General features: G+C 45.3%; 2 protein-coding genes across 3 annotated transcripts; one reads left to right on the top strand and one right to left on the bottom strand.

Moving 5' to 3' along the window:
• The first annotated feature begins 1914 nt into the window (after window positions 1-1914).
• Window positions 1915-10260, top strand: NXT2 (nuclear transport factor 2 like export factor 2). 2 transcript variants are annotated; one of them, XM_061598802.1, is made up of 5 exons: window positions 1915-2148; window positions 3240-3413; window positions 3787-3873; window positions 8033-8177; window positions 9707-10260. In XM_061598802.1, exons 3-5 carry the CDS (start codon window positions 3856-3858, stop codon window positions 9883-9885), a joined length of 342 nt encoding a protein of 113 aa, XP_061454786.1. In that variant the 5' UTR covers window positions 1915-2148; window positions 3240-3413; window positions 3787-3855; the 3' UTR covers window positions 9886-10260. The 2 variants fall into 2 exon arrangements, with proteins under 2 accessions (XP_061454786.1, XP_061454785.1); XM_061598801.1 differs by lacking the exon at window positions 3240-3413.
• An 11656-nt stretch (window positions 10261-21916) lies between these two features.
• On the bottom strand, window positions 21917-26123 carry KCNE5 (potassium voltage-gated channel subfamily E regulatory subunit 5). The gene has a single exon (XM_061598875.1). It carries the CDS (start codon window positions 25826-25828, stop codon window positions 25166-25168), a length of 663 nt encoding a protein of 220 aa, XP_061454859.1. The 5' UTR covers window positions 25829-26123; the 3' UTR covers window positions 21917-25165.
• Window positions 26124-27818: the final 1695 nt, after the last annotated feature.

The following is a 27818-nucleotide window of genomic DNA, read 5'->3' as shown; positions in this document are numbered from 1 at the left end:
AGACTAGTTGGTGGGTGACAGTGTCAGCCTGCCTCTATAGCCCAGACCAGTCCCCTGATTCTGAGGTGCTGTTTCCTCCCACAGGACTTCAGCTTGTACAGTAGGGCCCCGCTTTACAGTCTTCTAAGTGATTTAGATCAAGGAAAGGGTTTGAGAGAAAAAAATTGAATACACCTCCCACCATTGAAGCTCCCCAACAACAAAATTAGCAGTGCTTCAGGTGGTGCCACCTGCATTGGACTTCGGGGCAGAGGGGGCAGAATGAGCGAAAGGGTCCCCTGAAAGCAGGTGGGCAGGTGGCTTAGCACATTTTGAAGCAATACATATTACCATATGAGGAGGGGGAACCCCAAATATTTTTATGTCCAGAGACTTAAATTACCTGACTACATCAGTGGCAGCTGTTGATGGGCTGAATAAGAAATGACTGGGTGTGGGGAACCTGTGACCCTTCAGATGTTGCTGGACTAAAGCTCCCATCATCCCTGATCATCTCCCTGTCTGGAGCTGATGGCAAACATCTGGAGGGCCACAAGTTACCCAGTCCTGACCTACAGTTCCAGAGCATTCAGTTTAGTCCCAATGCAGGATTGTATCCATGAATTTTGTGGTGGCAGTGAATGGGCAGCAGGGGCATCATTTTGTATCTATTTGGTACATTTGTACTCCACCTTTCCTCTGAGAAGTGGAAGATGGTGTACACTGTCCCTTACCTTTTATCCTCACAACAACCCTGTGAGATAGTTAGGCTGAGAGAGGGAACAACTGGCTCAAAGTCCTGCAATTAAGTTTCATATGCTTTGACTCCAGGTCCCCCACTCCTCAGCTGCCTAGACACCATACCTTTATATCACATTCAAACCGTATTTTTCCCCAAAAGAACCGTAGGAACTGTATGTATCTGTTAAGGGTATTGTAGCTCTATAAAGGATAGGCTACAGTCTGCAGGATTAATGGGGGGGGGTGCTTTGAATGTTGGAATATATAGGGTTCAACTCCAACTTGTGGGTTGAGGCTGCATGGGGCTAAAGGCGTAGCTAGAGAGGAGACCTCTCGGTTGCTAGGCTATACCTGTCCTTTGATCTCCTGCTGTCTCTTCCTTCCTGCTAGACTGATATGCAAGGGATGTTGATCCCAGTTCCTTAGCAGTCTCTTTCTTCTTTCTCGAGAGGGGAGCAGACATCTTTCCTTTGTCTCTCCTCTCAACCAGCATGAGAGCTAGCACTGGGACCAGTGCAGACTGCTCCAACATAGCTAGTTAGCTAGATATAGAACTCTTTCCTATCAAGCATGTACTTCCAGAATAAAGTAGTTCTTTCTTATTTTAAAGCTTAATTCTGTCTGATTTGCAGGGAAGGTAGAATCTTAGCAGAGATTTAAACGCACACACATAAGCTCGCTCAAAACTCTCTGTTCGGCTACGCAACTCTGCAGGGTCCTACAGGACATTGGGCCCAACGTCCTATATTGAATGTGTTTTAAAGGTATGGTGTGTTCAACTTCACAGCTTTAGTCCAACGGAGTAACCCAGGACAGGGAACGTGGGGCTCTCCAGATGTTGCTGGACTCCAGTCCAGTTCCCATCATCTCCACTCAGCATAGGCAGAGAAGATGGAAGTTGTAGTCCATCAATAACTGGGTGGGATCATAGCCTCCCCTATCCTTGCCCTAACCACTATGTCAGACTATCTTTCTACAGTTTATCTTTACTTCAGTACAGCAGCTTTCCCCCCACCTGGTGCCCTCCAGCTGTTTTGGACTACAAGCATGACTGGGGCTGATGGGAGTTTGTAGTTCAAAACAGCTGGAGGGCACCAGGTGCGCGGGAAGCTGTGAGGCAAAACACTGCCCCCGCGCGCGCGCCCCTGTCTCCATAGCGACGGACAGCCCGCGCTTCCGACTGAAGCAGGAAGTCGTCTGACGGGGTTTAAAGCGGCGACGCTCTAGGCCTCAGCATTTCCATAGCGGAAGCTCCTCTCTTTTTCTGCCTTGGGGACCGGATACCGCCGCGGACGGGTACATCCGTCTCTGTCTTGGCTCGTCTTTTCGCTTCTCTCCTGAGGAGCTGTTTTACCCCTGTGATCGCCTTTGTTGCTTCTTCGCCGGGCTGGGCCCCCGAGAAACGCAGCCTGCATGGCCGCCTCTGTGGTGAGGAGGGAGCGTGGGGTAGTGGTTAGAGTGTTGGCCTAGGAGCCGGGAGACGTAGGTTTAAATGGCCCCCTTCGCTCTATCCTGAAGCTCTCTGGGCGGCCTTGGGCCTTACTAGCATAGACTCTCCTTCTGCTTAGACTACCTTACAGGGTTGTTGTGGGGATAAAACAGAGAGGGACACGTGCGAGCAGTCTGCCTTGAATTGCTAAATGTAACAAACAATAAAATGGAGAAATAAGTAAAGCAGCTGTATAGATGCCTTTATTTATTTCACCGAAAGGAGAAGGTAGATAGCCCCATTTTTAACGAAGAGGGTTGGGTGGTTTTTTGGGGGGGCGGAGGTGAGTGGGGAGATGGTTCTGTTTTTGGAATTTTTGGGCCACGTCACCATATGTTTTATGTTCACCGCCCAGAGAGCTATTGCTAGTTGGGCGGTATATGTTTTAAAAATAATAATAATAATAATAATAATGTTTATGGCCTCCTTATCCCACTTTAAACATCCCTGGATATTAACCGAGTTGGCCCCCCCAACTACTTTCTTCAAACCCATACAACTCCATATAAGTAATTGGCAGAAATACAGCTGTTTTTTCTGCCCATAACTAAAAGGAACGGTCCTAAGTAATATCAGCATAGACAGAGAAGAAGAAAAAGCAGCCAAGTTATGCACTAGGAGGAAAGATGCAAAGGACTGGTCATGGCTTCCCCCCAAAGAATCCTGGGACTAGTAGTTTAAGAGTGCAGAGAGTTGTTAGGAGTAAGAACCAGAATTCCCATCTTTCCTGACCATTGGCAATGCTGGCTGAAGCTGATGGGAGTTGTGGTCCAGCAACACCTGGTGGCCCACTAGTTGGGAAAGGCTGCCTTATTCCCTGCACAGAGTTACAATTCCAAGAGTGTTTTAAAATTCAATTCCTCTTCCCAGGGAACTCTGGAATTGTAGCTCCATGAAGGGAATAGGAGTCACCTAACAACTCAGCGTCCTTAACAAACTACAGTCCCCAGGATTCTTTGGGAGATGCTATGATTGTTACAATGGTGTAAAAGTGCTTTAAATGTATGGTGTGGATGTGGTGTTTGTTTAGTTACAGGTATTGAAGAGGCTTCACCTATAACTTGGCTTCAAATCCTGGCTCAGCTCTGAGTCTGTTGGATGATTTTAGGCCTGTTGCCTGTTCTCTTTCTCACCTTCATCTACAATGCAGGCCTGTTATGAGAATATAATGGGGAAAGACGAAGAAACATGTATCTGGTCCTAGGTGAGCTTCATAGCAGAAGGGCCTAATAAAAATTTTTAAAGTTCATGATGCAGGAGTACATCTCTGCTAAGACCCGGTCCTTTGCTGCTAGTGAATAGATGAGTGCATCATGTGGTTTCTTTTTTCTTCTTTGTCTGATAGTATTTAGGACCATTCCATCTAATTATAGACAGAAAAATCAGTCATAAGTCCTTTCTGTCAGTCGCTTACATAAATTTGTATGCCTTGGGTAGGGGAGGGAAAACCCAAGAAAGTATTTGGATGGGAAGCAACTGTGTTAACATCCAGGGATCCTGTTTTATTCTGCATCAGACTTTAAGTCATTTTTGATGTCCCTTGAAATGGTTTCACTGAACAGTGTGTTTTTGTTTAGGACTTCAAAACCTATGTGGATCAAGCTTGTAGAGCTGCTGAAGAATTTGCAAACATTTATTATGAAACCATGGATAAAAGAAGGCGGGTACGTAGGTTGCCAACAGCCATTGTGCTCAGTGTGTTTTTAAGAGGAGTTAGGTAGTGCTTTTCTCAAAGCACATATCTGAGTTCATAACTTGGCTTCTCTGCTTTTTTTATATACATGCTGATTTTGTTTAGGCCAGTGGTTCCCCATGGACTACTTGAAAATTGCTGAGTGTTTGGCAGAACTCTTAACGATTTTTCTGCTTATCATAGCAATTGCAGTGCGCTGTGAAAGATGCTGCATTATTTTCAATTTTAGCTTCGTTGCTGCTTTATTTATTGGATATCATATTTTATGTGTTCTATAGAATTCACATTGTAATACCCTATATGAAGTAAAAGAAACAATACAATTTAAAAAGAACATTTAATGCAATGGATGTGCCATCTCCCGTCTTCAACCACAAATGCAAACATGGAGCAGACCACCTGAATGAAGCTTGTGGACCATAGTTTGGAAACCCCTGATTTAGGCCACTCCATGCAACAATGGAGACAGCCCTCAAATGCATATCACTTACGTCTACCTCTTAACAACTTGATCCCATGCATGTCTATCCAGAAATGCATTTCACCGTATTCAGTGGAGGATTTACTTCTAGGAAAATCTGCATAGGAGTACAGTCTAAGGCTACGATCTTATAGCACTTAACCTGTAAGTCTCATTGAACTCAGTGGTGCTTAGACCTGTATAGGGTTGTGTTATTATACAGCCACTATTGGATGGATTTTTTGCATTCTGCAGTGTTAATGCTTTGATGGAATAGAGTGGCTGTATACTATAGCCAGTGTGGATTTTTCACATTCCGCAATGTTAAATTGAAAATACCATCCCATGCCATTCTGATGGTTCCCATAAGCTCATTTCAAACCCAAACCTTACAAAACGTACAGGCATACCCCGCTTAACGTCGCTTCACTTGCCTCGCTATAACGTACATGCTCCATACGTCCCCATACCCCTCTTAACATCCGCGCGCTTTGTAATAACGTACACTTTATTGGCATGACGCCGCTGCCATCTAGTGGTGATTGCGTGCAGTACAAGTGAAGACAATTGCTTCACTTAAAGTTTATTTTCGCTTAAAGTATACTCTCCGGTCCCATTGCGAACATTGAAGCGGGGTATGCCTGTATAGTCCTGAACTCAGAAATGCTTGCTTAACAACACTCTAAATTTTCATGGTGATACACAAAACAGTCAGAGATAATAGAGAGTTCAAAGTGTAAAAAAGGGGGGGGGACCCAGAGCTCTTTTGGACTTTTTCCTGTCAGAGTTCTCATAATCTGTTGACATTCATTAAAAATCAGCCATGTTCACAGAGTACCTGTAATCCTGTTACTGACCTTGCCCCATACTCTTACCTTCATTTTCTGCAGTTTAAAAGTTAAAAAAAATGCCTGGCTGATTTTTAATTAATTTAAGAAATTTAACATTAAAGTGAATGATAAGCCTGTGCATGCTCAGTAAGAACCAACTGTTAGTGTTGTAAACGTCAGGCTCACAGCTGCTTGGCTTGGCTTGGCTAATTGGGGCCATACCAGATCTTTATTTCACTTTAGACAGTCATGGTTTCCCCCAAAGAATCCTGGAAAGTGTAGTTTGTGAAGGATGCTTAGAGAAGACTCCTATTCCCCTGACAGAGCTCCAGTGCCAGAGTGGTTTAATAGTTAGCTGCTCTGTTTGAAGCTCTGTGAGGGGAGCAGGGTCTCTCCTAGCAACTCTCAGCACCCTTCACAAACTACACTTCCCAAGATTCTTTGGGAGAAGCCATGACTGTCTAAAGTGAAATAACAGTCTGGTGTGGATATGGCCAGTGACAACTTTTGTTTCAATTTGGGTGGGAGACTACATGCACCTGTTGTAGAATTAAAAAGGTGGGGGAAACACTGAAAAAGAATGATACTGTTCAATATTTCCTTTTGGAAAGGAAAGGGGCTTTCCCTCTGCCCAGTGCCCACCTACCCAATCTCTACCCCTCCCCCTTCCTCCCCCTTCCTCCCTCCCCCCTTTGTGCCCTCCTCCTTCCCCCCCCATGGTCAGTTTCACCTATCCTAAGCATGATTGCACAGGAGTTAATTCCACTGAACTCAAAAAGCATACAAATGATCAAACCTATCTTCCCCTCTTCTTCCCCACTATCCCCTCCCTCTTACCCTTTCCCTTCCCTCCCCCCTCCTTCCCCTCTCCCCTCTCTCATGGTCAGTTTTACTTATTCTAAGCATTATTGCACGGGAGTAAATCCCATTGAACTCAGTACAAATGATCAAACCTGCCCTCCCCTCCTCTCTCCCATCACTTCCTTTTTACACCTGCCCTCCCCCTTTCTTCACTGCTGCCCCCTTCCCTTCTAATTCCCTCTTTCCCCCTCTTTTCCTCTTGCCACTCCCCTCTCCCCTCCCTTCCTCCTCCCGAACCCTCCCCCATGGTCAGTTTTACCTATCCTAACCATGATTGCAGAGGAGTAAATCCCATTGAACTCAATAAGCATGCAAATGATTAGACCTGCCTTTCCCCTCCTTCCCTTCTCTTCTTCCCCTCCCCTCTTCCTCCTCCCCTGCCCACTCCAGCCCCCCTCTTTTCCTCCCCCCTATGGTCAATTTTACATATGCCAAGCATGATTGCAGGGAACTAAATCCCACCTCCCCTCCTCCTCTCTCCCTTCTGCCTGCTCCCATCCCCCTCCTCCCCTCTGCCCTTCCTCCTCCTCTCCTTCCCATCCCATGTGGTCAGTTTCACCTATCCTAAGCATGATTGCTTGGGAATAAATTCCATTGAACTCAGTTGGCATGCAAATGATTAATCCATTCTCAGCAAACTTGCACAGGATCCCATTTCTTACCTCTTAGATTGAAAAGCAGAGAAATTCACTCAGAGGCACATGCGACCAAATTCTTCCAAGCTACACAGGAAGTGAATTGGACTGTGAAAGACCAACCCAAATGGTGTTTACATTTTGACAAATGTGTAGGGCAGGCCAATATCTCAGAGAGGAGGTCAGGTCTCCTGCTCCCCTGGTGCATTCACTATAACTGCCCAATTTCCCTGCTTTTTAAAGTTTGATAGAAATATCTGTTGGCTATAGGTACCTTCTTAAATCGCAAGGGTTTTTGTCTTATTAGTGAATAAATAAAGTAAGACAAGGGTACACAGGAGTGTGGGAGTAGTGGCTGAGCAAATCCAGTTGGTTGACATACGACAGCCACTTACCTGGGAGTATGTCCCTTTTAACTCAGTGGGATTTACTTTGGGTAGACATGGAACCATACAGGTAGAAGGCATCTTGGAAATCCAACCCCCTGCTCAGCGCAGGATGTGCAATGCAAAGTGTAGCCTATAGCATCCGTGACAAATGACTGCCAACCTCTGCTTAAATGCCTCCAGTGAGGGAGAGCTCACCACGTCCCAAAGCAGTTCCTTCCGCTGTCAAACAGGTATTACTGTTAGGAGGTTTCTCATAATGCTTTCCTGAAATATTCCTCGCAGTTTCCAGGGTTCTAGTTGTGCCCCTTAGAGCAACGGAGAACAAGCCTGCTCCATCTTCTGCATTAGTGGTCTTCAGATATTCAAAGACAGCTATCATGTCTTCCCTTAATCTCTCTTCTTCAGGCTCAACATACCAAGCACTTCCAGCCATTCCGCACAGGACTTGGTTTCCAGACCCCTCACATCCTGGTGACCCTCCTCTGGACATGCTCCAGTTTGTCAATGCCCTTCTTAAAATGTGGATGCAGGACTCTGGATGCCCAAAATAGAGTGGAACTTCATTATCTGGATGCAGTGCTTCTATTAACGCAGCCTAAGCTTGCATTAGCTGTTTTAGCAGCTGTATCACACTGCTGGGTCATATTCAGTTTGTAATCATCTAAGACTCCCAGCTCCGTTTTGCATGTACAGCACCCAAACACTTTCTCCCCCCACCTTTACTTGGGGTCTTTGATATTTTTGTATACCTGACAGCAGGATTTTACATTTATCTCCATTGAATTTTATTTGGGGTTTTTTTTGGGGGGGGGGGAGGCTTCTGTAAAAAGATTTTCAGTGTTTCCTAAAGGAAAGGAGGGAGGGAGTTCAATATCTGCATATAGCAGGTTGCACAGGAGGGGGCGCTGTAGCAAAAGTACAGATGCTCCTTGTAATGCTTCCTAATGTTTCTCAGGTGTTGACCAAACTCTACCTGGACAAAGCGACCCTAGTTTGGAATGGGAATGCAGTATCTGGGCAAGACGCACTTGCTGAATTCTTTGAAATGTTGCCTTCTAGTGAGTTTCAAGTTACCACATTTGATTGCCAGCCCGTTCATGGTAAGATGCCTTGTCAGTTCACAAGTCAAGGAAGATAACTTGATTCTAGAGATGTGAATAGAACTGTTTAGCTCTTCATGATGCGTGAAGTGCAACAATCCCACTTTGCTTTAGCTGCAGGTCTTTAGGCTTTTGTGGCTAATAAGTATATGGCTGTGTTTTGTGTACCCCATCTGTTCTTGCAGTGGTGTTCTCAAATATTATTCCATAAACTATTGTAGATTGCACCACATCTTGATCATTCTCCACTTGTCCATTTCTTACTAATGGAATGAGTGTCTCACCAAAGAAGTATAAACTCTCCCATAGTTGACAGTCTTTGGAAAAAACATTATGAAGAATAGCCTTTCCTCCTAGGTGTGTTGACCTTTGTAGTTCAGGTAGCAAACTCTTCTAAATTTACTTGAGATAAAGTGCGACAGTGTGCATCTTAAAACATTGGTTCCTGTGCCACCTCTCAAGGATGGAGGAGAGAACAAATGCCAAGCACTGCAGCATGAGAGTTCTGGCATGGATGTACCCTAAATGCATTTGTTTTTAGACACCTTGAGCCAGTGTGGTGTAGTGGTTAAGGTGTTGGACTACGACCTGGGAGACCAGGGTTCAAATCCCCACACAGCCATGAAGCTCACTGGGTGACCTTGGACCAGTCACTGCCTCTCAGCCTCAGAGAAAGGCAACGGTAAACCCCCTCTGAATACCGCTTACCATGAAAACCCTGTTCATAAGGTTGCCGTAAGTCGGAATCGACTTGAAGGCAGTACATTTACATTTTAATGTTTCATTTGAGTTAGCTATAGGTAGCGTACCTGAACAGTTTTCTGCCCAGCTTAGTCAATACAACAAGCGACAGTACTGAAATACTCATAGAACATTACAGTGTAACACCTTGGTCTAAACCACAGATGGGCAACCTGGAGCCCAGATTGTTGGACTACAGCTCTCATCATCCCTGACTTTGAGCCATGATGACTGAGGCTGGAGGGAGTTGGGAGTCCAACAACAAGTGGAGTGCCACAGGTTAGACATCGCTGGACTAAACAGTATAATAACGGAATGGACTTACCAGGGCTGTGGAGTCGAAGTCAGAGTCGGAAGCAATTTTGGGCAGAGTCGGAGTCGGTAGAAATGTACCGACTCCGGCTTCAAAATAAAATTAATATTAATGTATTAATATTAATAAATTAATATACATTTGCCATTTATGAAAGAGTCGGAGTCGGACAGTAGAAAAATAGAGGAGTCGGAGTCGAAGGTTTGACATACCAACTCCACAGCCCTGGGACTTACTGATACTTAGTCAGATTTCTCTCTTTCTGTCTATATACACTCATGCCTGCTTCACAATTGCACTGTAAGTTTTCTCTAATACTGGTTGCGTTGTTGGTTGCATTGTACAGATGTGTTAATATTAAAAGGGGACGGAAAGCAATAGCGCTGAAACGCTTCTTAGCAATTCTATATAAAAGTAGAGTTGCAAGGAGCTAGCATGTCTTAACATCTTTTTTTCTGTCTCTCTCTCTCTAAAGAGCAAGCCACTCAAAATCATACCACCATCCTTGTTGTGACATGTGGGTCTGTCAAATTTGATGGGAGCAAGCAACAGTACTTCAACCAGAACTTCTTGCTAACGGCACAAACCACAAACAACAACACTGTGTGGAAGATAGCCAGCGACTGCTTCCGCTTCCAGGATTGGCCTAGTTAGAGGGTAGCAAGGGATGGACATAATTCCCTTTGGACAAGGTGTCTGGCGTTTAGGATGGTTGTACTCCAGATGTGGGAAAGACCCTTCTCTTTGGAGGAACTGCATCTTGCCAGGGACTACCAACTTCATGACAAAAATAAATAAAACCTGTTTAAAATGGAAGAACTTCTGTGCCTTCAAGATTTTAAGTTGCATCAGAAGGAAAAGCCTGTTGTGGTTTTATTTGACTCTTTTTTAGATGACATTGGAATCATTCCTGTAAATGTCTTTATGTGCTGCAGGATACTTTTTTCCTCTCATAAACATTTTGTACAAGCGCTATCGGTCACAAGTTGTATTTGCTTTGGTGAGAAATTAAAATGGTTGTAATGATAAGGTATGCATGACAGTTCTTGACTAATTTCTGAAGTCTATCCTAGAATTTAAGGATCTGCTTGCTGAAAATAAGTAAAGTAACTTGGGAGAAGGTTGTGTGAAGGATAAGCATATATCACTGGACAGGACAACCCATTAGCTGGTATAATTGTCTCTGGCCTGTCATGCATTTATGTGAGCAGGAAACAACATTTTGGGGTTTTAAACATGGGGTGCATCTAGCATCAATCATACTTGGAGCAGACCCAATGAAATTGATGGACTGGTCTGATTTAGGTCCCCTGATTTCAGTGGGTCTGCTTTAACTTGAATACAACCCACCATACTTTGGCAATAGTTGCTTTGGTTATTCCTGATTTTAAATGAGAGGCAGCTTTTGTTGTGCAGCCAGTAACAGTCAGTCAGGCAGTTCATAGTTGCTGTCTTGGTTTCTGGAGGGGGGGGGTCACTGCTGCTGACCAAGAGGGGCGGGGAGCTCAGGATGGTCAGTGCATGACAGCAGGGTTATTGGACTGGCTCTACCACCACACACTACACCATGCTGAGCTCCTGTGCCTCACCACTTCCGCTCAGTCGGCGGCAGCCACCCGGCATGTTCAGCAGCTGTGAGAGCTACTACAGTGTGTAGCCTTCTTACAAGAAAAGAGAAATATCTAATAGTGAAAACTGCCCTGCAGGTTGAATCCTCTGCTAGCCAGCCGGTACTTGATTCATTTTAGGTAATCATTTCACGTGAAAGGTCATCATAACCTGGAGCAACTGCAGAGATGATACTAGGTCAGGAGCAGCAAGGGGTACTAATATCCTGCCACTCATCCCTCTATGCCACTCTCACATCTGTAAATGAATGCTTATATCTCCTTGGAAACAGGAAGCAGCCAAAGTATTACTGTTTTCTTTTTTCCTTCCCCACCCTGCCTTATTGTTGCAGCCAAAACGACTCTATTAAGGGTCTTTCATTTACATATTAATTCTCAAACGTGGGTTCCTCCCCTGCCCCGCTCTAGTTGTAAGAAACACTGGAGACAGAAAATTACTTTTGAAGTAGTGGCATTTATTCTGGCCAAAAGCTTTCCCATGCAGTAGTTAAAGTACTAACGTGTGGCTATTCATCTGATCTCCCTAGTATTCACCTTCATAAGCAGTAAAAGGAATTTTTATGGTGAAGGGTAGAAAGAATAGATAAGCCTTGCCTCGTGTTGCTGCCATGCCTATGCTGTGTGGTTAATTAACATACATCATGGGTGGGTGGGTGGGTGTGTTGGGTGTGATGATTTGATCTCACGCATTGACAGCAAGGGTGGGTGGTGACAGAGTCGCTGGGTAACCAGCTAGCCCTGCTCGATGCTGCACATGCTAGCCAGCACCACCTGGTGGCTTGTGTGAAGGAGCCCTGCATGGCTACTAGCACACAAAGGTAGGGCTCCACATGAGATGGAATCCTGGGCCAATCAGGATTCTATCTCATATATATGACAGTAATGTGTGGAGCCCTTTCACACAGCCTCTGAATGAACAGCCACTAGCAGTGTGCGGTTGGCACAAGTATCATTGGCAGGAGGGTTGGACTCGCTGGAATGACCTGGCAGCCCCCTTGTGCATGCTTTCAATGTACAAACAGCGCCATGGATGAGATGAGTTCGTGGATATGGGCGGAGTTGTTACAAGAGCCAGACATGTTTCCTGAAAGGGAGTACGCTTCTGTTCCTAGGCAAAGTGACAGCATCACTATGTTGTATATAGTAAGTTGTGCTGGCCCCTGCCCTCAAGTGCCTTATGCCATGTATAACAGGGAGAACATTTTCCTTGTCTTACGTCATCTGTAGGACATAATTTCCTCTGATGAATGAATATTGCCAGGTTGTTTTTGTAGTGTACAGAAAAATGTTGGTAGATAGAATGGGCTGTTTTGCTCAAGATAGATGAGTGGTACCTCAGGCAGTTGTGAAACTATCTAGTTCTTAAGAGTATAGTAATACCCAGATCTCAGGATTATAACCTTATTTTTCCAGTTTGAATTTTTTTCACAGTTAAAAAAAGGAATATGTTGTTTAAGCTTCATTGCTAACTCAAAGACATTTGACAGCAACATGTAGATTTGCACTTAATTTATTCATCTTGATGTTTTATTGTGCAGGCCTTCGTACTACCAGGAGTCCTGTGTGACAGAGTGTAATGCCCCTGTGTAGTCTTTAAACTTCTTTTTTTAAAAAGTGAATAAACCTTATTTCAAATAAAATATGCATGCTTTCAGCGCAAGTGTTTGATGTTGGGATTAAATTATTTTTACATTACAGCAATTTTGAAGAAGTGTATGCTTCTGAAGGCTCATCACCGGACTTTATTTCACCTTGACCTCTGTACCATGTGCTGGTCATTTTGTTTCGCCCAAAGCACTGCAATAGAGCTTCAAGCTAGGAACATGGATGAATATTGCTGGGATGCTCTGAGGGTTGTCTCTCTCTCTCTCTCTCCCCCCCCCCGTTACTCTATCTCCCAGAACTCTGCTACTCAAATCCCGTCTGTTACTTCACCATGTGTTAAATAGGCTTAGTTGGTTGCAGGACATCATGGTACTTGTCAAATCAGTGTTCCTAGATAGAATTCCTGCAGATATCTATGGAAAGAGGAATGGGGTTGGTTGCGCTAGGGATGTTCCTTTTATTGAAAACAATATAAATACAGGGTTTGGGTTTTTTAAATCACCCTTCACCGCCCAGAGGTGGCTTCTGCCTTTGCCTGAGAAACTGCATTGGACAGTAGTGGGGAACCTTCGACCCTCAAATATTGCTAAGCAACACCTCCCATCAGCCCTAGCAAGCATGGCCAATGGCCAGGGGTGATGGGAGTTCTGGCTCAGCAACATCTAGAAGGCTGAAGGTTCCCCACACCTGGCATGTTGAAGATGTGATCCCACATGAAGGGGCTGCAGACTCCCCAAACACTTAAGAGTACTTTGTGGCTCTCAATTGTTGCTTCTGCCCATGCTGGCAAAGCAGTTCTTGAACCGGTGGATAGCCCCCGCTGCAGATTGTGTGATGTTATGATATCAAACTGGATAGATGTATTTTTAAACGGTTCACATTAAAATAGTGTTAATGCAGATCTTATAACTGCAGAAGTGACTGGTCTCTGTAGTATTAACCTTAAATGCACAACTGTACAAAACTGATTATAATCCTACTAACACCCCATGAAATGATTGTGCCAACAGGCATACCAGCTCACCTGTGTGTGTTGGCGATAGCGGGGAACGCTGTACTAGGAAAAAGTGAACTGTAACAAGATCCTCCGTGGTGCAGAGTGGTAAGCAGTGGTAACGCAGCCGAAGCTCTGCTCACGGCCGGAGTTTGATTCCAACGGAAGAAGGAAGTCAAATCTCCGGCAAAAGGGGTCGAGGTCTGTGATGTTCCTGTATTAATGTATATATGGTAAGTGTTGTTGTTTTAGAAGATACATGGTAAGAGTGAAAGAGGAGGGGGAGTGAATGGGCAGTAGAATGCGAGATGATTGGCTGAGTGTTTAAAATGGCTGAATGTATAAAAGGAAGAGTGAGAGTGGAATCTGGGGGAGAGAAGAGAACTGAGTGGGTTGCTTGGTGGGGTTTAGAGAGTTGTTTGACAGGAGAGAGTGGAGAAGGAGGGAGGTGGAGTTCGGATTAGTATTGAGTAAAACCATATGTTCATGTGCTTTAAGAAGAAATCTTGTTAATCTTGTTAGCTCTGTTATCTTTAATAAATACTTAATTTAGTTTACCAAAGGCCTGATCCTTGACTGGGGTTTCACAGACCAGAAGGGAGGGTAAGGTAATGACCAAGGCTGAAGGGGAACTGTAACAAATGGTGGCAGCGGTGAAGAGAATAACAATACCAGTATTCAGAGTCTCTGGGAATACTAGTATTAGGACGTGACTGGTGGTTGCCTAGCAGGGGGATCTGTTGAGATCTGTGCTAGAGCGGGGAGAGAAAAAATAAAATAAAGGACAGTCCGGACTGGTGGAGTCCCTGGTGGTGCCTAGAGACAGGCAGTAACCACGAGCAGGTAGGAACCTGACAGGGAGAGCCAGGGAAGGAAGCCTCACAATGTCCACTTAGCCTTCCATCCATCCGTGGTCGGTAAAATGAGTACCCAGGATACGCTGGGGGGTAAAGAAAGGCTTGGGAAGGAACTGGCAATCCCACCCCATATATATATATGGTCTGCCTAGTAAACTTCGCAAGACGTCACCCTAAGAGTCGGAAACGACTCACACTATAAGTGCGGGGACACCTTTACCTTTAACAAGATTAGAGGCACTCAGTCAGCTCCTCAAAAATGTACCAGAAAGCTAATCATTGCAGTAATTTGTCACAATTTAGAAAAAGCACACTAAAATGATATGTGACTCTACTGCTAAGTACAAAAGGTAAAATCCTGAAAATACCAAAGCCTAAAAATACATGGCAGTGCGTAGGTAGGAAGATGTATCCAGGTCTACACATGGGTGTAAAATTGCTCCAAAGTCCATGAATGCAACAGACAAGATGTTTCTTAATATTCAGAAAAAGTCTTGATGGAAAGCTGGTCTATTAATCCATTTCAGATTATTATTCTATCAGCGGGAAGTAACAACCACCCGTTTATTTGTAATTGAATGGCAATGTTTGACATGCAGCAGATCTTCATAAAAGGAATGGAAAATTCCCTGTTACTGAAAGTTATCTTTTAGAAGGGTAATAAATACCATAGTAATTTATTGTTGCTGTGAAGCTGCAAAATTCTGTTGACAGTGGATTTGTGCTGAAGTCTGAGATCAGCAAGTAAAATATCTATAGCATGAGCCTGCTATCAGCAGAATTGTGTTGCTTCCCAGTAACCACAAATGATAACTGTATTTATTATCATTGGATTGGCACCAGACTAAGTTATCGGTGCTTAAGTCTTATTGAAATAAATGTGAAAAGTCATTATTGATTTCAATGGGACCTCAGTGCAACTAATCTATAGTGCAATCCTACACGTTTACTCAGAAACAAGTCTCAATGAGATTTACTTACGATTTACTCCTTAGTAAATGTATTTAGGATTGCAGCCTGATTACACTGGAGATCTGGACCTAATTCGTTGTTAGGACAGTGGATTTTTTTGTGCATTTGTATTTTCAGTAAATATCAGCATTTGCAGTATGTTTTAAAATTATACTTGTGATAATACATTACTGGTCTGTTAGTACCCTAGGGGGTTTTTTTATGTATGTTGATGGTGGATATCTTGTGCCTCTCGTTTAACACAGTGTCCTACATGTATAAGCCTTCTTAAGTGTCCTAAATGTATAGGCCTTATTAACCCATTTCTTTATCTGGAAAAATTGGGATAGGGTGGTGGGAGGTCATGTTCATATATCACAGTAAACCAGGAGTTCCCAACCTGTGGTCTGTAGACTGCCAGTGGTCTGCAACCTTCATTCAGGTGGTCTGTGGCATGTCTGTATTAAATATTCATATTGATTTTTAATTGTATTGCTTTTATTTCTTTTATTGCATTTTATTATATTACAATCTGTACACAATGTAAGAAATAAAAAAGCAATAAAATACAATTTAAAATCATACAAGTGGTCTGTGGGGAAATAAGGTTGGGGACCAATGAATTAAACCATGGTTTAGTGTGATGTGCACAAGCAGGAATAAGTCGCAGCAAGCCTGAGGCTCCACTCCTGAGCCTCTCTCCTCCTCCTCTACAGGCAAAAGGTCTATTTTCCCTTAAACTCAGCTTATTGTTGCATCCAAACCATAGATCATAGGTTACACAACCTATCATCAGTTTAAACAAGTTAGCTTCATAGCCCATAGCTTCTTGTTTTGAAACTGACCAGTTAGCAATGAACCACAATCCCCAGTTTAGACACAGCAACAAGATGAATTGAAGGGAAGCCAAAAGTAAAAGCTTCCAAAGTCATTCTCCTGGTTGCACAAGAGGAGGTGGGGCAGAATATAATAGCCCAGGGCTCACTGTGGCTGGTTTCTGCTCTTTTATGTAACAGGAAACCGTGATTTAGCATGATATTTGAATGTAGGTGTTAAGTGTAAGCATATGTTAATTTTTTTAATGTTCTTGTGAAAATATGAATAGATCTCTATTTTTAATATGTGTATTATTTCATGTTGTTAAAAGCTGAGATTAATACATGTGGTCTGGCTACCACCTTGCTGAACCTAAGCAGGTCTGGGTGTGGCCTGGATGAGAAACCGCCCAGGAACCACATGTACACCATCTTCAATTCCATAATGGAAAGGGGGATATAAATGTAAGTAAATAAATGAAATGAATACTACAAGAGTAGTGTTTGCCACCCTGGGCTCTTTCTGGGTGGAATGGCGGGATATAAATCAAATAATAAATAAATAAGAGGGGAAATGTAGAATATTGCTTATTCTATGTCATTATTTGATGTCAGCTTGTGATTTAATAAGCTCTGTTTCTTTTCCTAGCATTATACTTAAATCCTTTACTTGCATTAGCTACAAGCCATTGCAATTGAGATGTATACAATAAAAACAATGGAAAGCACGTATACAACTTAGTCAGCTTTCCTGCTAAGATTCTAACATTTCTATAAAATGCCAATCAATAGAATTAGTGTATCCACGGTCCCACATAAGAGACATGGATAAGTAAAACTAACAATAAAAAAGAATTGTATCAGAATAAAACTCAAAGAACCGTTGTAGATTTCATTCTAATGGCACCTGCTAAAAATTTTGCAGACATTTCTGTCACGCTCTGTTCTTGATCTGCAAGAAGAAAAGCCACATAAAAGTTGGTTGGATGCCCTGGAAAAGATGACAACAGTAGGATAATTAGCTCATTCCTCAAGTCTCTATAAAAAGAGCGGAATAGCAGTACATGGGCTACTGTTTCAACATTACCATCTCCGCATGGGCATAAACGATTTTGCAATGGAATTCTTTTGAGATGCTCTTCTAAATCAGCTGATGGTATGTTCAGTCTTGCTCTTGTAAAAGCTCTTCTATATTTAGGCATTGCTAGATTTTGTAGATAAGGAGCAGAGGTGTTAAGATAACTAAATTGGAAGCTGTTGTACCACGGGCAAAATTTTCTTGCTGCAGCCAAATTGCTGTGTTGTTCGATATCGTAAAAGTGCTGTTTAATTAGAGCTCTTGCTTTACTTGCCCCTAGGGTTAATAATTGGTGTGGGGATAAACCATAGGAGCAAAGCCTTAACATGACGGCCTTCATCCACCTGCTCTCATGAGAGTCAGACAGGACTCGAGAGGTCAGACAGGTAGGAGATAGATTTAGCCGCAGCCAGTAATTGAATGTCCTCAGCCAGGCCTGCAAAGTAACAGAGGGAAGGCCAGCTTCTGTTCGCAATAAAACATTAGGAGCACAGCAGGGAGCAGAAAAGATTTGTCTAAGGAATTTGGACTGAACCACTTCCAGTGCTTAGCTGAGTATTGGCCCAGATTTGAATCCCATACAGTAATTGTGCTAAAGGTTTAGCCTTAAAGACCTCAAGTGCTAGAAGCATAAAGTTGTCCCCTTTTGTGTAAAAAAACACACATTAAGACTTTGCAGCTTTCTCAGCTGCATATTTTTGTTGGGCTAACCATGCCTCTGTTGATTGGAAGACTACGCCCAAATATTGAAAAACTCTGACTTGTTCGATCGACTGCTTGTCCAAAACCCATCTATGAGGCCTGTGACGTTTAGAGAATACCATAACCTTAGTTTTGTTATAATTAACCTAGCATTATTATTAACCTAATTAAAAAACATCCCCTGAATATATTCAGTCCTTGGTTCATTTTACATATCAGCGTTCAACATACCTGACGGGGAACTATTAATGCCTTTCTAGATTAGAAAGGCCTTGCAGCATTTCCCGGCAAATTTTTGCATCTAGTCCTGGGCTGTGTACACACCGTACATTTAAAGCATATTTAAAGCACATTTAAAGCACGTTCCCCCAAATAATGCTGGGAGCTGTTGCTTGCTAACTGTAGCTCCGTGAGGAGTAAACTATAGTTCCCAGGATTTTTTTCAGGGAAGCTGGGTGCTCTAAACATATGATGTTTAGGTAGCCATAGTCTTGGGCAGTTCTTCCCACTGCTCCAGAAGTAGCTTGAGCTCTTGTGATTCCGTATTTTTTTTACTTAGCTCAGCAGTGGAGAACCTTTGGCCCTCCAGAGGTTGCTGAACTACAACTTTCATCAGCCTTAGCAAACATGGCCAATGGCCAGGGATGATGAGAGTTGCAGTTTAAAAACATTTGAAGGGACGAAGATTCCCCACACCGGACTTAGCAGAACTAGAAAGTGCTCCTTACCAACATTTGCGCTGTAGTGCTATATCTCAGCCTGTTACACAGGTGTCAATAAAGAGACAACTGTCCTTGGGAACAGCTAATATTATCCTTGTACTCACATCAAAGAAAAGACTTACATCACTTTTTGTGTATCATGTATGCATTTTCATGTATTTTTGTGTATCATGTATGCATTTTCTTTGAGAATTGGAAGGGAACTCAGAGGTCATCTATTTCAACCTCCACTGAACGCAAGAATTCCAGTTAGCTGGGCATCCAACCTTCACATAAAAGCCTCTAATGAAAGAGAGTCTTCCACCTTCCAAGGCAGTCTGTTCCGCTGCAGAACTCAAACCATCAGGAAGTTCATCCTACTGTTCAGCATCACTTTTTTCTAAGAAAAACTGCACAATAATAGGAAACAGACCTTTAGTGTGGCGGCACCTTGTTGCGCCACGCCAGCAGACCAGAGCTACCAATAGTCCAGTAGCTTGTTAACTTGTCTTGTTTTGCCAGCAGCTAAATGAAATAAACAGACCGACAGCCAAGGCTTCTGGAAGAGGAAACTTTACTGTTCCAATAAAGTAGTTTATTACACCGTGCTCCGTCTCTCTCCAACAACACCATATTCTAACTACCCCCCACACCATTGTGTGCTTACCCAAGCCTGTTATAGCTGAGCCTCTGATCTGCTGCAGCTGCACACTGACCTTGGGTGTTCCCTTCAATTAAACACTTTAACTCTTGCACTGTCTGTTCTGGAACTGGCTGTGTTGCTCACCGAAGCCTGACACACCTACCCTGTGGAATTCCCTCCCCTTGAATATTAGGGAGGCGCCATCTCTGCTATCTTTTCGGAGCTATCTTTTCGGAGCCTATTGAAGACTTTCCTCTTTCAACAAGCCTTTTAAGTTGAGACCTATCCCAGTCTGCATCTGTGTTAGAATTGCTTGTTAATGCTTTTTTAATAATGTTTTTAACCCTTTTAAAGATTTTTTTTAAATGTTTTAATGTATTTTAATATCTGTTTTATGATGTTTTAAAGTGTTTTTAGCACTTCTGTTTGCCGCCCTGGGCTCCTACTGGGAGGAAGGGTGGGATATAAATCAAATAATCAAATAAATAAATAATAAATTCCAGCCCAGTAGTTTGGGTCTTGTCCTCTTCAGCAAGGGTGGCCAACATGGCACCCTCCAGAAGTTTTAGACTGGTACAGCCAGTGGTCAGGGGTTATGTGAGTTGTCGTCCACAACATGTGGAGTCCACATTGGCTACCCGTTCTGGAGCAACAGAAAACAAATATGGTCCATTGGCCAAATGTGACCTTCAAATACAGGGCTTAACCAACTCTTCTCCAGACTAAACATACCAAACTCTTTCAACCTTTCCTCATAGGACTTGGGTCTCCAGGTCACTCATCATCTTTGTTGCCCTCCTCTGGACATGTTGATTTGTTGAAATCCTTTAAACTGTGGTGCCCAGAACTGGGCAAAGTACTCCCGGTAAGGCCTGACCAAAGCAGAATAGAGTGGTACCATTACAGCAAGGATGGGGAACCTGCGGCCCTCCAGGTGTTGTTGAGCTCCAACTCCCATCATCCTGGACTGTTGGTCGTGCTGGCTGGGGCTGACAGGAGTTGGGAGTCCAGTAATATCTGAGGAACACATAGGGTCTTCACCCCAGCATCATAGTGTGCTGGACACCATACTTCTATTGATGCAGCCTAGAATTGCATTAGCCCAGCTTTCCCTGAACTGGTGCTGGCTGCATTAGCCTCAATAACTGCATTTTAACACTGAATCTTGATTGCCATGTTCCCCTTAACCTGCGTACATCAGTGTACAATTCCTCAATTAACAAATACTCCAAGAAGCTCCTTTTAACAAAGTCTTTCTTAGGTGCGGGGATCCTCGTCTACCGGATTTTGGCTGCTGCAGGCAGCTCTCTCTCGCGTGGCTGGAATGGCGCTCCTTGCCAGGTGGCACAGGCACCTCCACGGTAAACAGTGCTTCAGGTGCCCTGGAAAACTGTTTAGGATGGCAGAGAGAGAGAGCAAGCACAGGGTGGTGGTGGTGGCTGCCCCTTGCCTGCCTGCTCAAGTGTACAGAGAGACTGTGCTCAGAGCTTTCGGTTGCTATAGCAAGATGCTACATGATAAAAAAGGCAAGGCAGACATCCCTGGATGCATTTTGGAAGAAGCCTTCAAGTGGCCTGTATGCAAAGCTTTCTTGACCTGGTTGTTTCAGGCATACGTATTGTTCATTTTGAATCAAGTTTGCTGAAATACATTGAACTGCTTTTCTTTTTTGTGGTGAAGGAACCTATCCCTGTTCTTTCCATGTTATTCCTACCTCTGGTACCAAAGTTCCTGTTAAAGAAGTAATGTCGAGGAACGCATATTCTTCATTAACTGAGGTATTACTGTATATAGAGCAGATGTGGGGAACCTTTGGCCCCCCCAGATGTTACTGAGCGTGTACCCTGTGGCTCTCCCATTGTTGCTGTACTCCAACTCCCATCATCCTTGGCCATTGGCCATGCTGGCTGTGGCTGATGGGAGTTGCAGTTCAGCAACATCCAGAGGGCCAAAGGTTCCCCATGCCCAATAAACAGAGCTGCAAAACAATGGTTAGCATAGCCCAAATGTATCTAGGCCGATCAGTGTGTGGGGAAGCAGCAAGGAAGCTTATTCTCCCTTTCCCAAAATATGAGTGTTTGGGGGGGAAAGCGGAAGAGATGGGAGGATGATTAGGCAGTAGGATATGAAGCCTGTATGATGTTCCAACCCCACACCTCTTGAGGCATTTCAAACTCTATTGTGTATGCCAGCCTTCCTCAACAGGCTGGACTGTGACTCCCATCATCCCTGATCACTGGCCATGCTGGCTGGGACTGAGGGGGACTGTAGTCCCAAAGATACAGGAAGGCACAAGGTAGAAAAAGTCTGATGAAGGTCTGATCTGGTGGATGCTGGAGAAAGTGAAGCATTATTCAGCATCTGAACAGGTGTATGCTCTCTCTGCTGGGACATTATATGGTTGCACAGTTTAGTTTTGAAGGCTGCAATCCTATATACACTTCCCTGGGAGGAAGTCCCTTTGAACTCAGCGAGTACATGTCCTGGCATTCTCATGAATTGTATTTATTTTATGCAATTTATGAGTTGTCTCCTAAAACATATTCCCTAGACAACCGTTGCGCTGCGTATTTCAGTATATTTGAATTGCATTGTATATGTCAGGATATTTATGTGAACATGATTTTATTATGACATTTTAAACCCTGCTCCTTTTTTAAAAAAAATGCACAGACTATTTGAAAATGTTTAATTCTGGTTTCTGGCTAAGGAAGTCATGGCGGTCAACAGAAGACACTCATGTCAATTTGCACTGATTCTCTACCTCAGTTCCTTGAAGGCAATTCCATTCGTTTAAAAATATTTATTAAAAACACTGTAAAAACGTAAGAAAAACAGTGGGAACCAGCATTAAAAACAATCAAGGTGAGGTATATCGGAGGTTAAAAGTCTTGGAAAATAAAAAGGTCTTTGCCTGGTATCTAAATGCAGAGCTTGGAAGTTACTTTTTAAAACTACAATTCCCATCAGCCCCAGCCAGCACGGCCAATGGATTGGGCTGATGGGAGTTGTAGTTCAAAAAAGTAACTTTTCCAAGCTCTGTCTAAATGATATCACTGTAGGCCAGCCGTTCCTAGCCAGGTGTCCTCTAGCTGTTTTGGATTAGAACTTCCATCAGTCCCAGCCAGGGGACTGATGGGAGTTGTAGTCCAAAACAGCTAGCAGACACCAGGTTGGGGAAGGCTGGCAAAGGCACTAAGTGAAACTCCCTGGGTACAGAGTTCTACAAGAGGGGTGCCACAACTGAAAAGGCCCCGTTCCCCCATTTCCACCCACTTCAGAAGGTGGGAGCACCCAGAAGAAAGCCATTGGTGAAGATTGATCTTGCACATGTGGGCAAGGTGATCTCTTAGGTTTCCAGGTCCCACTCCACATAGGGCCTTACCGGCAAGCATCAGCACGTTGGACTGTGCTCAGAAAGGGGACCGGAAACCAGCAGAGTTCTTTCTGTACCACACAACCTTATAATGTAAAGGAGCTTTATGCTTTTCCAGCAGTAGTTCCCTCCAACTGGCTTTGCATGAATTTTCCAGCTATTTTTGCAGAAGGAAACGCTGAAGACAATGGTGCCTCCAAAACATTTCTTCTGCTTGCATCACTGCCCAGAGGTGGCTCGGTGCTGTGAGATCAAGTCTTTGGAATCTAATTCGGAGGAGGAATTCTTATAATGCAGATCAGCTGTGAGAAGGACGGCGGCTGGGGCTTTTCTCTGGGGTGAAGCCAAGGCTGTCGGGTGGAGGACGATAATGGTTGAGGGGCCCATAGGCGCCTAGTCATTCAGGCTCCCAAGTGGAGCCTCAAAAGCACAGGGAGGGCAACGAAAGGGAAATGCTGCCATCATCGATCTGCTCTCTTCATCCCCCGCCATCTTTCTCTCCTCCTCTGGTTGCTCCAGCTGAACACAGCAGAAGAGGCACAAGTCCTGCTGGGCTGCATAAAATGCCAGTGGCTCAGGGGAGAGGCTATTCCTGCATACTGAGCATCCAGGCCAGAATACGGGTCAGCAGCTGAAGATCTAGTCCAGGTGCAGGGAGCCTTTGGCCCTCCAGGTGTTGCTGAAGCACAACTTGCACCAGCCCCTGCAAGCATCGCCAAGGACTAGAGGGATGATGGGAGTGACAGTTGAGCAGCGTCTGGAGGGCCATAGGTTCCCTACACCGGATCTAGCCAGACAAAAGCCAAACTGGTGGCAGCTGGATGCTGGAATGGGCAGCCAGATGAGCCTCAGTTGATCCCACTTTTATGCTCATAAGCCAGAGTGGACGACTCAAAATGACTTTGCCCAGCTCAGTTCTGTCTCAACGGTTAAGACCAGGCTATGTCCAGAGACCCAGAACACACCACCACTTTGAGCTTTATGAATTTATAGCCTATTCAGCTGAGTGGGCAGGTGGGCAAGGGGTCTAGTAAAGAAAACCGCAGAGCATGCAGAACTTGAGTCGCCTACTTAACATGAGAGATCTCAGGGTTCATTTCTGGGGCAAGCGAGTTTTCTCTTCATCTGGGGCAATAAAAAGTGAGGAAACAGCAAACCTCCGAAAGTCATCTTTCAAGCGTGCGCTGCAAAGCCGAAAGTGGTATCAGGCCAGGCCTTCAGCCTCACCCCCACCCCGGCACCATCTGGCTTGCTCCCATTGTCTTCAGCAGCTGCAACCGGGGCCCCTCCTCTTTGGACAATAAATGGAGCTGGACAGCTGCCGGGGGTGGGGCTTGGAACTTGTGGGCCCCAGAGAAGTCTTTGCTTGAATGGCAAGTGTTTGTGCTTCCACAGCCAAAGGTCATCACAAAAGTTCTTCCCCTCCCCTTTCCCCTTCAATTGAAACCTATTGCCAAAAAGAAAATCTGGCCGGTCACCAGGAAGGTGGCTACAGAACCTTCCATGAAATGCTCCCCAGCATGAGAGTGCGAGAGTGTTTTTATCCCGAGAGCTGCCAAAGCAACCCATAAATCTGCCTTCCAAAGGAACCGCGATCTTCTGGACTGAGCCAGAGACGGATCCCACCAAAACTGCTAGACTTGTGCTTTCCAAGGAAGAGCATCCCATTTTCCTCACATGTTCGAGCACCGATTTGTTTTGCGCCCAGCACAGTCTAACCCAGGGATGGAAAAGGGGGTGCCCTCCAGATGTTGGACTCCCAACTCCCCTCGTCTCTGATCACTGGCCATGCTGGCTGCTGGGAGTTACAGCTGTTTACACACCCTACATTTAGAGCACAGGACTCCCCCCAAAGGATCCTGGGAACTGTAGTTTGTTCAGGGTGCTGGGAATTGTATCTGTGTGTGTAAACTACAGTCCCCAGGATTCTTTGGGGGAAGCCTTATCCTTTACATGAATGGCACGTATGCAGCAGCAACAATTCTAAGGCTGCATAAAAGGCATACATTTTAAGCACATTATTCCCCGCCCCACCCAAACCTTGGGAACTGTAGTTTAAGTGTACTGGGAATTGTAGCTTGAAAGGGGTAAACTATAGTTGCCAGGATTCTTTGGGCAAAGGCATGTCCTTTAAATGTATGGCGTGTAGGCAGCAGCAGCAAGTCTAACAGTAACACCTGGAGGCTGACAGATTCCCCGCTGCTGGTCCAACCTAAAACTACCCGCACAACGCTCCCTCCGCTTAAGACTATTCCAATGCAGACCAGCAAAGGCGGATGGGGGGGCGTTTCCATCCTGCCACCCTCTTTCTCTCCCTCCCCTCTCCGGATTCAGCCTGAAGAAGAGCTCTGGCTGAACCCCGAAGCTTGCACGTCGCTTTTTCGGGACGCTTCCGTGGGGTCCCAATAAATAAACCGATGGGAGGAACTGGATTGGGGTCCCCCCCCTTTGCAAACCATGCCTAGCGGAGAGAGAGAGAAGCTCAGGTTCAGGAGTTCAGCTCTGGACCGGGACCGGAGCTCTTCTTCCAGCCGGGCTGCTTTCGGTTGGACGGCGGGATCATCCTCTCCGGACTCTTCCTCTCTCACAGGTGCTCGCTGTCGTCGCCGCTGCTCCTCCTCTCCCCATGGTGGGCGGCCGCCGCCGACGTCCCTTCGTCCAGGCTGAGCTCCGTGGCTGCCGCCGCGGCTTCGATGCTTCCTCCTCCTCCCCCCGTCCCCAGGATGCCCCCTCTGGCCGTCCAGTCCCGCTCGATGTACAAGTGGTAAGGGTCGTGCTTGGACTCCAGCTTCCTGGAGCGCGTGTAGGCAAGGATCAGGCCCCCAGCCAAGCAGCCGTAAAAGATCATGATAAGCAGGATGTAGAGGTAGGCGTCGTCCGCCGCCGCCGCCGCGCCCTCCGCCGCCTGCCTCGGCACCGAGAGCGAGCCGTCGAGGCTGCTGCTAGCATTCGAAGCCGCCGCCCCGCCGCCGCCGCCGCCGCGCAGCTCCTGCCACAGCCGGCTCAGGAGCAGCTGGAGCCGCTGGCTTTCGCTGCAGTTCATCGCTCTGCTCTGGCCTCGCCTTTGGCCTTCTCTCTCTCCTTGCAGGGCCGCACCGTCCAGCCACAGCCCGGCGCGCTGGTCTCTCTCGCCTTCTTGGCGGGGACAAAGGCAACCGCAGCCTCCCTCCACCGCTGGCTTCCCAGTCCTTGCGGGAGTGGCGGGGGGCGGCTGCCTCCCCCTTTCTCCTCCGTCTACCAACAGCATCTCTCCATAGGGGACGCGAGTGGGTGGGTGGGTGGCAGACAGTCTCTCCGCCTCTTAAAGGCTTCTTTGTTCCTGAACTGGAAATCCCGGAGCGTGGCTGGCCTTGCTGAGGGTATCATCAGCGCTTTCCTTCCAGGCACTGAAACCTGCGAGAGGTGGTTTGGATTTTTGGAGGCGGGAGGGTCGAGGGGTGAGCAGTAGCGTGGTGGCAAATTCAGAAGTGCAGGGTCCCTTCGTGATAGTCATAGCCACCCGTTTTTGTTGCTGGGTTGAGAATGAGAGCCTTGTTAATGCTTTCGCCCACCAACGACAGACATCTCTAGGAGCCAATTAGCATGAAAGAGGGGGGTATGTTAGCTACTGAAAAATGTCTTCTCAGTGGCTGACTCACTTCCTTTCACCCTGATTGGCTCCAATCAGCAGGAAAGGACAAGGAAGCATGATAGAAGACTCTTCTCAGTGAGTAACACACTTCCCTTTCACACTGATTGACTTGTAGGATGCTGGAGACATAGTGACCCTGCTGGGACCCTGCTCCTAAAAAGGTAGGAGGACTAAGCCCCCCCCGACCCTGGATGTCTACACCCCTGGGGGTGAGACCCCCTCCTTGGCTTGAGGGAGGGTGGGGTACCTGACTGTATGGTTTAAAAATGGTTTGCAATCATCACACCTTTTGTTAAATGTAAAACTTTGCACAGGTGCCCCCTGCGTCCTTACTGGGTCTTGTGTCGTCATTTTGCATGCACATTCATCATGATCCTTGAGATGTGTTTAGTGCAGAGATCGCTGCCTGAAACCCATGAACTCCATGGGCCAATGGTCTGACGCAGTATAAGGCAGCTTCCTAAGATCCATCAAGCCTAGCATTGGCTGCACTAGGCATGGAGAATCTGCAACCCTCCAGATGTTGTTGGATTCCAGCTCCCAGCAACCCCAGCCGCAGTCATAGCCAATGGACAGGGATGATGGGAGTTGTAGGCCTGCATCAACATCTGGAGGGCTTGGGGCTCCCTGTCCCTAGTCCCCACTGACTGTCAATGGATCTGCAGTATCTCAGGCAGAGAGGCCTTTCACGTCTCCTGTTTCCAATCTGTGTTTTTTTTAAAAAAGTGGAGATATTTGTGGTTCACACGCAAAGTATGTGCTCTGCCACTGAGCTATGGACCATTCCACTGGTTGGCAGAGCAACTTAGCTCTTGGTACATGTCCAAGGCAAACCTGAAGCATCATGCATTCAAGCTCCAAGCAGGTCTATAGGAGGCTCTTTGGATCTCAGGGCTTTTTGGGAAGTGGGGAAGGGTAGCTTTACAGTCCCACCCACCCCAAGGACTCTGGGTTTGCTTGGATCAGTACTGTGGATCATCACTTTGCACAGTCTAAATCTCCCTTTCCACACAAGTTGCTATTAGCCATGATAGTGGGAAAATGGGAGCACACTGTTTTGTGATATGTTGGTTGGCTTAATAAAGATACTGTCCTAATGTGGATTTTGGAATTTTACTTAGAGACAAACACAGCTACCTTTTTTTTTAGGCATGAATCTCTCTCCTCTCACTCCCCCCCCCCATCTAATAGGGCTGTCAGGTGAAATAGTCCAACATAAGAGATATGTAGAGTTCTAAAGAGCTGTAGCATTCTCTCTTTTGGAGTTGCATTTCTCAAAATAAGGTTTAACAACTTTTAGTATTTTATAGTTAACATTGTTTCTCAGCTGGTAGCTAAATATTGTTTTGGGGGGTTGTTAGACCTTTGAATGGGGCTTCTGCACTTTATCCAGAATTTGTTGTTGGATGCTTGTGAATTTAAAAAAAATTCATTGCAATATTGTATGTTTAGCTTTTAATTTTTAAGTCACCTAGAGACTCTTGCATTGGCTGTGCATAAATTCAATAAATAATAATAAAGATTATGTAAGATTATGTAAGATTAGGGCATTCTTAAACCCTTCACTTGCTTTCAAACTTGTTTGCACAAACATGCTGTCTGTTTG

The sequence above is a fragment of the Rhineura floridana genome, chromosome 16 (genome assembly GCF_030035675.1).
Source record: "Rhineura floridana isolate rRhiFlo1 chromosome 16, rRhiFlo1.hap2, whole genome shotgun sequence".
NCBI classification, from domain to species: domain Eukaryota; kingdom Metazoa; phylum Chordata; class Lepidosauria; order Squamata; family Rhineuridae; genus Rhineura; species Rhineura floridana.
The sequence above is the reverse complement of the archived record's forward strand: the minus strand, read 5'-3'. Positions and strand labels throughout refer to the sequence as shown.